This window comes from Nyctibius grandis, chromosome 7 (assembly GCF_013368605.1).
Source record: "Nyctibius grandis isolate bNycGra1 chromosome 7, bNycGra1.pri, whole genome shotgun sequence".
Taxonomy (NCBI): Eukaryota; Metazoa; Chordata; class Aves; order Nyctibiiformes; family Nyctibiidae; genus Nyctibius; species Nyctibius grandis.
Window position 1 is genome coordinate 867,631 of NC_090664.1, and position 12,056 is coordinate 879,686.

At 42.2% G+C, this 12,056-nt stretch overlaps 1 protein-coding gene across 1 annotated transcript in view; it reads right to left on the bottom strand.

Moving 5' to 3' along the window:
• GLB1 (galactosidase beta 1) overlaps positions 1-12,056 on the bottom strand; it is a 46,215-nt gene that overhangs the window by 8,510 nt on the left and 25,649 nt on the right. The window contains exons 11-14 of the mRNA XM_068404692.1: positions 10,764-10,838; positions 4,909-4,998; positions 3,168-3,281; positions 2,059-2,190 (exon numbers count right to left, since the gene is read on the bottom strand). Of these exons, the coding sequence (XP_068260793.1) occupies positions 2,059-2,190; positions 3,168-3,281; positions 4,909-4,998; positions 10,764-10,838 (411 nt within the window). The remainder of the gene's footprint in view (positions 1-2,058; positions 2,191-3,167; positions 3,282-4,908; positions 4,999-10,763; positions 10,839-12,056) is intronic.

Here is a 12,056-nt window from a genome sequence, read left to right on the forward strand (position 1 = left end):
TTAGACTGAGGGGGAACAGAAGCTTCTAACTTACCTGGCATCACCTCAGCACCAAAAGGCACCCCAATCACCAGAGAGCTGGACAGTCATCACACACTTGACAAGCTTTCTGAACACTGCCAAATCAATTTAGGCCAAGTCAGATCTAGGGGGTGTTTAAGAGATTCTTGCACTTAGGAAGCTGCAAATCGCTTCTTAATTATAAAGCTTTGTCATTACTTCATTATTACTTGTAACCCAGTAATATCAAAAACTAAAAAACCAGCGTGCTGTGGCACAGCAGAAATACAACACAAGACTGGTGTCTACAATACTCCTCTCTCCAGCAAATATCACACAGCGCTTGGGATCCCACAAAGTCCAAATCCAGGAAAGTTTCCTTTTTGCCCCAAGCTGCCCCCATGTCAGAAAGAGCCAGTTCCAGCTGGCTCCAAGACAGACCCGTCGTTGGCCAAAGCTGAGTCTATCAGTGATGTTGGTAGCACCTGTATGATAACATATGTTAGAAAGGGTACAAAACACTGCAGAGCAGCTGGGGGAGAGGAGTGAGAAAAACGGGAGAGAAACAGCCCTACAGACACCAAGGTCAGTGAAGGAGGAGGGAAAGGAGGTGCTCCAGGCTCCAGTGCAGAAATTCCCCTGCAGCCCATGGTGAAGACCATGGTGACACAGGTTGTCCCCCTGCAGCCCATGGAGGTCCATGGTGGAGCTTGTGGAGGACCCCATGCTGGAGAAGGTGCATGTGCCCTGAACAAAGCTGCAGCCTGCGGAGAACCCACCCTGGAGCAGGCTCCTGGCAGGAGCTGTAGCTGGTGGAGAGAAGCCCACACAGGAGCAGGTTTTCTGGCAGAACTTGTGACCCCATGGGGGACCCACGCTGGAGCAGTCTGTTTCTGAAGGACTGCACCCCATGGAAAGGGCCCACGCTGAAGCAGTTCTTGAAGAACTGCAGCCTGTGGGAAGGACCCATATTGGAGAAGTTCATGAAGGACTGTATCCTGTGGGTGAGACGCCACAGGGGAGCAGGGAAGAGTGTGATGACAAAGGAGGGGCTGAGACGAAGTGTTATCCTCCATTCCCCATCCCCCTTCACCTCTCAAGGGAAGAAGGCAGAAGAGTCAGGAGTGAAGTTGAGCCTGGGAAAAAGGGAGGGATGGGTGGGAGGTGTTTTTAAGATTTGTTCTTACCTCTCATTCTCCTACTCTGTTTAATTGGCAATAAACTAAATTAATTTCCCCAAGTCGAGTCTGTTTTGCCTGTGACAGTAACTACTGAGTGATCTCCCTGTCCTTATCTCAATTCACGAGCTTTTCATCATATTTTCTCCCCATCTTGTTGATGGAGGAGGAGTGATGGAGCAGCTTGGTGAGCACCTGGTAGCCAGGCAGGGTCAACCCACCACAGCCACCCATAGCGGGAGGTGACAGTCCCAAAGTGCAGCAGGGACCCAGAAGCATTCAGAAGCTTTCTGGTAATTATCTCTAACATCTGATCAGTCTAAATCTAAACTGGCAATTTTGCATAGTGAAGTGCTCATGAGAAAGCCTTTCCTAGCCACACTGAAAATACTGCAAGGGTACACTGTGACAAATGAAATGGGACATGGAAAGAGATTAAAAAAGTGTATATATACATATATACACAAATACTTACACACACGCACACAAATACAACCCCAGGATTCATAAGCTTCAAAGTATGATCAAGACTAGACTGATTTCCAATCCATTTTTGAAGTTTATCCAAACAGCTTTGCACATTTTAAAATGTTAGCTACATGCTCAACTCAATCTGAAAGTCTTGTGGGCGACACTTGGGCTGACAACACAAGTGAACCAACAAAAAAAAAATTAAAAGATGTCTGTCAGTTTTTAATTCCACTTTGATTTGGGTGACTGGAAAAACTCAAATGAAAACTAGTGAGTAATTATATTTTGAGGTCAAGTTACAGCTGTGTAATCCTGATCCTTTTGCTCTTTCTAACCCACTACTTTCTTTTCAACCTGTGGAAAAGAGGAAAATCCACCACAACCCAGTAACTCAATTGATTTTACTTACCTTAAAGTCATTATTGTATCTACCGAAGTTGACTCGGCCCATATTCTCTACCAAGATGTCCAGATTTGCTCCAGCCTTCCCAGTTATATTTATTGTAAGTGATCTGTCCCTTTCAAGGATACCTTGAGGAACCTATATGAATTACACCAAGAGGAAGAAAACAATAACCATTGAAAAAACAACAAAAGCGTGTTATTTGTCTCTTCAGCTTGCATGAAAAAAAGAAAGGGAATAAAGAAAACAAAAAAGTAAAAAAAAATTCCTGAAAAGATTTTGGCAATATCAGTGACTAAAAGGGGCTTCATCTTCCAATTAAGCCCACATCAATATTTAGCTTTATTTATTCCCATTCCCACAACATAAGGAACAAAGAGCTTGACCTGGACACAAAGGTGATGAGAGTCAGCACATGACAAAGAATAACTAAAAAATAGGCTATCAAAGTCCCTGAATTGATATTAATTCTTATTAAGCAGGAACAAAACCCTGTTTAAGTGGAGAAAGATTAAGTTCACATCCTGTACAATAAAGTACTTTTTTTTTTTTAACTTGTGGTCAGAAGCCAGTTTCATAAGGTAAGACATAAGCTCAGGCTTCCACTTTCCCCCACCCTCAAAGGGAAAAAAAAAAAGATAATAATAATTTTAAAAATATATAAAAAAAAAAATCTATGGAAACACTGTAGAAAGCCACCAACCACACGCTAGGTTAGCAGTTGGACTTGATGATCTTAAAGGTCTTTTCCAACCAAAACAATTCTATAATCCTGTGATTCTGTCATTAACATATTTCATGAACCTGCAAGCAATCCCTTCTAGTTTTGGGGTTTTTTTTCACTGAAGTCATGACTGTATCAACATTCAAATACCTCAATAATGGAAACAATTACATTTTCATTAGAATTAATAGTCATATTTTCTGAAATTTGAATATGAACATTTTGTATAAATCAACTGTGTACTTCCTTACTTCCTTCATCTGATTAGGTAAGATTATCTAATAAATTCATTTCGGTAAGCTGAAGAAAGGAGAAAAAAAGAGGCAGACTGTATTTATGACTTTTATGAAGCCACTCATAGCAGAAATGAATACCAGCAAACAACGTTTACCCCATCGACAGAGACATAGGCACGATCATGGACTCCATTTAGAGGTGAAGACAGTTGTGTTGGCTCCGTACAGTTTTTTGGAAGCGTAGTTCTGTACAGTACAAACCCAAAATACTAAGAAAAGAAAAGGAAAAAAAAAAAAAACAAACAGATTAATGAGCCAAGTCATTCCGTAGCTTCAGCTCAGGTCAGGAATTAGAAATATCCCACATTCCTGCCTACATGCTCAGCCTGAAATGTTAACTTTCATTCACTCCAGATAGCATCTATCACAGATACCAGCTTCAGATTAGAGTTCACTTTGACCTTTAAGTAATGGCTGTAAATTCCACAGAGTTTCCATTTTTAAATGTTTCATCATAACATTTATGTGACTTTAAAGATAAGGGTCTCAGCTATAAAGGTATTTCCTCAATAAAAACAAAGCAGTTAATGACTGACAGTATAATTTCTTCATTAAAATAAATGAAAAGATAGCTGGAAAATCCCTTCATAACTGAGGTGATATAACAAACTTGAAAGTGCACTTGCCACCAAGTGCCCATAAATTGACATATTCATCAAGTTGATATTATCTATTTTTAAAACTACCTGACTTAGGAACATTTCAGAATATTTTCCACTAAGTTCCCCATCAGGAAAAAAAAAGTCACAGTCATTGGATTTGTTCTCATCACAAAGTGAAACACAAATTAAAACCAAGTCAAAAAATGCATCGTCTCTTTCACTCAGTAGCCACAAAACCATTTATCTTCAAGACCTGGATTAGAACATAACCCTGGCAGGAAGAAGTGAGAGTAAACCATTTCCATTCTGCTATAATTATTATATTGGCATTACAATTGCAACAAGGTGCCCAGAAAGGAAGGGGTAAGGGAGGGAAAGAAATAGAAAAAATATGCCGGGAAGCTTCACTGGCTGCTCTCTTGTCTCAGGAGTTTTCCTAAGCAGAGCACTAAGGGTGGGAAGGCCAGAGGACAAGAGAGAAAAGCTCCCTAGAAATTACATCCAGCCACAACATACTGCCTCTCACATCTCTGTATTAGTGGTTTGGAAAGGAAAAATCCGAGCTTTGAACCCCTACTTGACTAATGCCACATCCCAGGCATCTGCTGAACTGCTCCCCCCTCTCCTCCCTCTCCAGCTACCACCATCACATTCTCTCCAAGTAGTTTGTGGGTTGCAACAACTCCGAGAGGTTGCTCCCCAAGGTTTTTCTCACAGCATCCTCTTGCCTCACCATACACATAGTAAAAGAAAAGGACTACAAGTAAGTAGGAGGCCCCTAGAAGTGTCAAATGGATTGCATTCCCCAACCTCCAGGCCCCTTGGCTTGTATGAGAAAGCAGTGTCTCAGACATGGTGCTCACTCTAATAACAGGTGGGGAGAGGCAAAGAAAAAACAGGATGAGCAAAATTCATAGTGAAGAAAAAAGATTTTTTTAAAATTCTCTTAAGAACCTGAAAATCAATACTTCAGAGAGGAGAGAGGTAAAGGTGAAAGCCTGGGGAGCATATACACCTACATTCATGGAAAGAAGAAAACCGCGGGTACAAAACAAGAGCGCTGTGGAATATCGAAAGGTCTCCAATGCAAAAATCCTGAACACCTTTATAGTACTATTACTTCTGTGCTGAGATAAGGTGTAAGACACTGGACATAAGGAGAGTCAGACCACAGAGGGCTGTTCAAATACACTTTACAAAATTCCTGTGAAGTGCCTACTGAAGGAATCCTCACCTGCTTTAGCTGAACAAAGGTTAGTGGGTAAGTGCTTTTCACTGGTCCTGCAGGTGACAGCTTGTCAAGAACCTCCACCACTGTGCCCACCTGCAGCATAAAAGCAGATATATGAACATCAGTAAATTTCAATCCAAATGTAACAGCTTGCATATCCAGCCACCTAGCTGCATCTGGCCAGAAAGCAAAGAAATCTTAAGCCCTTACACCATCCTTACGGACACGTTAATAACACAATACAGTACAGAGAACTGATGAACCTTGAAAGAAACATGCTACATGTGGAGCAATGTTTTAAAAGTCCATATGTTCTAAATTTGCTATGCATTCATAAAAATAAAAGTGACCCTTTATTATTTAATGAGATATAACCCAGGAGTTTCTCACAAAAAGTTCTATAAACAAACACAACTGCTCTGGACAATTAATACAAAACAACTATATTAGCTAAATTTTGCTCAATTATACTTAAAATCAAGCTAGGCAAAATGCCACTGATTTCCAGTGAGTTACGCTGAAATCATTCTGAGCTAAGTAGGGACACAATTTGGTTCCATCAAGAGTTATCAAAGATTAATTTACCCTATTTAGTCTTAAATGATTTTAGAAACCCTGAGGCTGTAATTCAGTGTCACATATAAATAGCTGGACTGATTCTAGTGAGAATGGGAGCAAGGTTTAGGCTAGTCACATGCATAAGTACCTTGCTGAATAAGGACTTACATGTGTACAGTTAAACTGCCTTTTGTTGCCATCTGCAACTTCCTTTTGCAATTATAGAGCTTTCTACTCATCTACAGTTCTCTCTCAAAGTCCACTATCAATTTTACGTTAGTCAAGATGCACACAATATGCCTAGTGTCTTACAAACTCAAAAAATCAATTGCATTCATCTTTTTCATGCAAGATGTCAGTCTGTTTCACCAGAAGTATTGTTCACTGTTCAGTGGTAAATAAACATCAGACATTCAAAACAGTTCTCAAATGCAGATTTACTTTCAAATGCTTGAGGAAAAAAACAGTAAAAAAAATTATGCATTTAAAATCATGTAAAACTGCATACTCTAAGAGCACTCACAGCAATACAAACTTTTGAGGCTACTTCAGCAACAGCCGTACTGAATTTTTGCAGAGCATACATGAAATTCAGCAGTGCTGAAATATTAAATTATATATTAAAATGTACATCACTGTGTGAAATCCTGTATGTGACAGAAGTCAGCATGAATCACCTATGTACACGCAATGATTTCTTCAGTATAGTACTGGTTTTGGCTAGGATAAAGTTAATTTTCTTCATAGTAGCTTTATGGGGCTGTTTTGGATTTGTGCTGGAAACAGTGTTGGTAACACAGGGATGTTTCAGTCCTTGCTGAGCAGGGCTTACACAGTGTCAAGGCCTTTTCTGCCCCTCACACCGCCCCACCAGCGAGGAGGCTGGGGGTGCACGAGAAGCTGGGAGGGGACACAGCCAGGACAGCTCACCCCAACCGACCAAAGGGATGTTCCACACCATATGGCGTCATGCTCAGCATGTGAAGGTGGGGGAAGAAGGAGGAAGGGGCGGGAGGGACATGTTCAGAGTTACAGCGTTTGTCTTGCCAAGTCACCACTACACATGATGGAGCCCTGCTCTCCTGGGGATGGCCGAGCACCTGCCTGCCCGTGGGAAACAGTGAATGAATTCCTTGCTTTGCTTTAATTGTGCAGCAGTTTTTGCTTTACCTATTCAACTGTCTTTATCTCAACCCATGAGCTTTTGCACTTCTACCTTTCCGATTCTCTCCCCCATCCCACTGGGGGAGAGTGGTTCTGTGGGGCTTAGCTGCCTACTGGGGTTAAACCACAACAAGCAGGTAGACAGAGATCTAAATGGACTTTTGAAATGAGCTTATCTCAACTCTTCAGCTAGGAACAGGAAAGCAAAAGGAGGCCATAAGTATACAAAGTGTAATGCCATCACTACCTGGAGGCTGGGTCACCCTCACTAAGTCCACAGGTAAGCGTGTTCACCCTGGCAAGAAGGCTGGCAGGCAAAGAATGGCTTGCAACATTTTGATGAAAGTAGTTTGCTCTTACATTTCCAGTTTAAGCATTGCACCTAAAATAACAATCAGCTTTCGTAGAGTAAAATTCCCCAAATGCTCTCGACTGTGTACGTGCTGCCTTCCTTACCTTGTGCTCCTCCAAGGGAGCCAGTAACGTTAAAGCAATATGCAGAACTTGGCAGGCCACGGGAGACTGAACTGTCAGGTCTAGTACAACAGCTGTGAAGCAAGAGATGAGTATCTTTGCACAGACACTGACAGAGCTGATTTACAGCACTAAACAACAATCCTACGAGCATTAATAGTCCCGGCCCCAGGTGGACAATGAAATTAGAAATGAACGTAAGTGGTATTAAGATGCACATGGTCACTTGAATGAGCTACTAACTGGCAAGGAGTGCTGCTTTATGCCTTGCTGAACTGAGTATTAGCAGCTTGTACACGTGCTTGTTTGACTTTTTTTTAAGTTCCTGCTATCAAGGGGGCTTCTGTTCTGAATGCAGGTTGACCACATATTAATTCACTTATGGACTGGGCTGGTAGAAGCTTGTTTCTTTGAAACGTCAATGGATATTTTTGTTTAGTGTTTCACTCTTAAGTGGTTCCTAGAAAAAAAAAACAACCAAGATCTGCTCTTGATGCAAGTTCCTGTTGACTGCTACTTAGTGGACAATCGGTATCACAACAGAAACTTAACAGTAAATTTAAAAATTAAAAATACTGTCAAGGATTTTTAAAAGCTCAACCTGTAAACCAATAGATGACTACTCATAAAAAATAGCAATACTTTTTTATCCTCCAGAGCAAGGTCTTCAAAACCAAAGTGTAAGATCAAACATGAAAAAAAAAAAAAAGAAACAAAATAGCTCCAACAGGAATGATATCAACAACTGGCAGCATTTTGTTTGCTTACCCCCTTTCTACCCCCAACTCGTATCAGCACTGCCTACTACTTGCCACTGCTTGAGCTCTCCACATCGCAAGAACTGACTACAACTCCAGCACCTGTAAGTCTGCAGGTTGCAGTGCCAGGGCAGGCGCTTCCTTGTGACCAAGCACTCCTCAGGGCCCTCCAAGCGGTGACCAGAAACTACCACCTGCTCACAAGCCTGCACAGCCACACAAGACACATTGCAGGCTCTAAGACTCATTCATTTCCCTCTGGAAAGGATGCTCCTCACATTCTGGGTCTTAAACCCCTAAACCCTGTCATCTTGCTCACGTTTCCTGAGCCCATCTATTGCTGTTCTGCCTTTGCCTGCCCTCATTCCTCATCTTTAACACGTCTCATTTGCATCTACACAGTAAGATTTTTTCCTCATCACCTGCTTTCCTGTCTTCTGCTCTTCTGTAGCAATGTCAGTGTCCCCAGCATCTTTTAATAAACTACCTTGTATTCCCCACCCAGGAGAATTCTTTAAAATAATTCAATAGCTCAAAATGAACAACTGCCTGATCAGGGAACAGCAGGGTATTTTTTTATTATTATTTTTTATTTCTTTTCCCTCCCCAACTGGTCTAGGTTCCCCAATTGTTTTCATCTGGGGCAATCTATCTGCAAACCTCCAAATACAACAGGCAGCACTGCTAAGGGTAAAGATCTCTTTTCCTCATGTTTAGGTCCTGAGCAGCTGATCAGGTACTTAAGGACTGAATTGTCACAGAACATCTTGTGGAAAAAAGACAGAGAACAGCCAGCTCTGGTTACATGTACCTCTGTAAAGTACACCGTATGATTCCTGAAAATACACCACAGTCTCCTTTCCCTCTTCCTTTCTGCAGAAGTGTCAAGGGATTTGGTTCACTGCAGTAGATCCAACGCTCTGCATAGCAGACTGACTGCTGGACCTCGACTGCACAGTGAAGCTTCACCTAGTACCTGTTTTAGCACTGTGACTGCCAACGATACAGCTGGGAAGTTTACTATTACCAAACCCAGGTCTTATCGTTTCGAATATTTCCTCTCTGATGTTCACCCAAATACATTCAGGCTTCTCCATACAACAAGGTGCACTGGACCTGGTCCCAGCAGGGGCTAGAACACAGGACAGAGTTGGGAGGATGGCTTTGGCTGGGATGGTACAAACCCTCTGACTGAGACTCATCCTGTGTTGCAGGGTAACCAAGCAGAGGAGTAAACTGCTGCTGAAGTTAAGCAGTGGGTTCCCAGAAAACAATTTTAGAGGCTTTCAGTGCAGATGCCAGTATATGCACAGGCAGTGACAGGAACCTCACAGCTGGCAGTTCAGACATGCCACCTGGATTCCTACAACTGCAGGGTGGAGAGTAAAACACCTCCTCTCCAAAAGGCAGGAAGCGTAGAAGGTGAGAAGGTGCAGGAACAGGGCTCCCAGTGTGACGGCCAGGTCAAAGCTGTGATATTTGAGCAAGTTTAGTCATCTGCCTCCTCCTTTGTAAGACAGGCGTCTGGGCCAGGCACCCTGCAGCATTCGTTTCTTCAAGGCATGAAAGAGAAAGTTCATCATTCCAGTGAAATTGGACAGCCCCACCTAAGAGCCATGAACCATGAGAAGACAGGAGAGTCAAAACCTGATTGCTAGGCTCCCAAATGCTGGCGACCCATGACAGCAGTAGACGTGGTGGGTGTACTGATAATGGTATATAATTAGTCATTACCAAATATAAGCCAGTTCAGTGAAACCTCATATGGAAACCCCTGCCCTGAAAGGTCTGAAGATATTCAAAGGTTGTTGAAAATGATATAGATCTATAGATCTATTTTAACTTCACCGGTAAATCACTTTTATACAAAAAGTATTTCTGCCCACCACTTGAGTGGGATGACTTGAAAACGCCTGCAAAGCCTTATCACTACCAAATTTTGCAATGCTTCAGCTGCAGTGCATAACAGATCAGATACATCGCTGATTAGAAAGGGGGCTGCCAAATTAAAAGTACAAAGTATAAAATCAAAGCATTATGAATTACAGTATCCAGTACACCAACTGCAGCAATCCTCCACCTCAAAACAACTTGTCTGTGCCCAGCAGAATGAATACAGCCAAGTCCATGTATGTTGTGTCTTCCATCTTCCCTTAAACCACCCTCTACACTCACTGCAGGAACCTAGTTCTCAACCGTATTTCACAGAAAATTGTCACTGGTCCTAAAACAATGGTGCTATGGACAAACGCCAGCTACTCATGTGCTGACCAGTCATACCACTGCTGTCAGACAGGATATAGCACGGCTGGGTTCTGCATGCTGGGTTCTACATGCTTTTCCCTTGGCAGGAAACTAAATTTCTCTCATCAGCCACAGATTTTCACAAACCTTTTAAGAAAATTTTCAATAAATTTGAAAGTCTTATTGATAAGTGTTCCATATTCAAAATTTAAACACCTAGAAGTATTTGAATGATAAGTATATCCTACCTGCTGCTTCTGCTTCAGAGGCATCACCAGCTACAAAAACACTCTTTGCTCATAGCTCTCATGCTAGCATTCCTCTAGATACATTACTCATACATGAGTTATCTTAGACAACTATGATTCTGTTGTGTTAATAATATATTAATTTCAGTTTAGTAAACCTTCAGGCACATACTGCATATTGTAAAGATTATCTTTTTATATCCAGATAACATACATTTTCTCACTTTCTACCATGGGCATGATTCCTAACTCTCAAGCTCTGAAAGCTTCCTGAAAGTTTGCTTTCAAGGTTTTCCTCTTTCTTTGGTATGATATCTAGAGACTGCCATGACACTCACATAAACATTTTTTGCAAAAAGCAAACATAGAGCATTATGGAAAGATACACAGCGTATTACAGATGTTAACTTACCTTCTGCAAGTGAACCTCCCCATATGCAAATTTGGGTGTTGTCGGAGGGATAAGACCTTCTGGTAACTGCTTATACTAGAAAGAGAAGGAGGAAAAAAAACACACACAACTTAAATAGAAACACGCTTTAACTGAATTCTCACTTTCCACTTCACAAATCAGAGATAATCTCACTGTTCTAAAGGAATACAGCTGCATCTGGTCTAAGATAGGGATGTTTTTTAAAAAAAAAATCTGACTTGATCACATATGGTAAACAACTTTTAATAACTATTCAACTCGAGGTAACAGTAAAGAGCATAGCGAACAAAGCAGCTGCCAAAGAATCCCAGTGCCCTCGGAGCCCTCCTGTGGCTAGAGCTTGCTTTACTGCCTTCTACAGCCCTCCTGCAGTTATCTCCTCAGTCCATGGGAGCTTGAGTTAACCTTTCCAAGTCTGTCTGGCAGTACTTCCACCTGACCCTTCCTCAGCAGCACTTCCATATGGGAATTATTAGCCTCTTGTGCAGTGTTACTATACTCCACCACCTGCTAACCCATTACTGCCTGGGCTGGTTCTTTGAGAAGGAGGCTTTGAGACCACAGCCGCCTCCACAGCTCCATGAACCCTTGAGGTCCCGTTGTTAGCTTCCCTCTAGTCCTGGTCTAGACAACTGCCCAATCAATCACAGGGAAACATGACAAGGAAACACTCTGACTACTGGGCTATTTCTGTTTACTGTGAGGGTGGTCAGACACTGGAACTGGTTGCCCAGAGAAGGTGTGGATGCCCCCTCCCTGGAAGCGTTCAAGGCCAGGTTGGATGGGGCTTTGAGCAACTTGGTCTAGTGAAAGGTGTCCCTGCCCATGGCAGGGGGGTTGGAACTAGATGATCTTTAAGGCCTCTTCCAACCCAAACCGTTCTATGATTCTATGATTCTTGCCCTGTATCTCTAGGAAGAACCACGTGAGATCAGCAGAGAGAAGGGGTGAAGGATATCCACCACTTTCTTGGACATCTTTGAGGAGTGGCAAGTCTAGACAGTGGCTTTCTGACCCTAGCCTCCTCCTTTCTGACCCTATAACCTTCTTTTCTTCTTGCCATCATCCCCTTCTCCTTTTCCTGCCATTACTTGTCTCCTGTAACGTCCACTCTTCCCATCTGTTCTTTCATTTACTGAACATGGCCCTGTCTGCATGTCATAGAGAAAACTTCTGCAGACGAGATACCCATGTGATCAAGCAATCTGAGGCTACATTTTAATCCATATGCACAAACAATCACCCTTGTGAAGGCTGTCTTAATCTGCACAT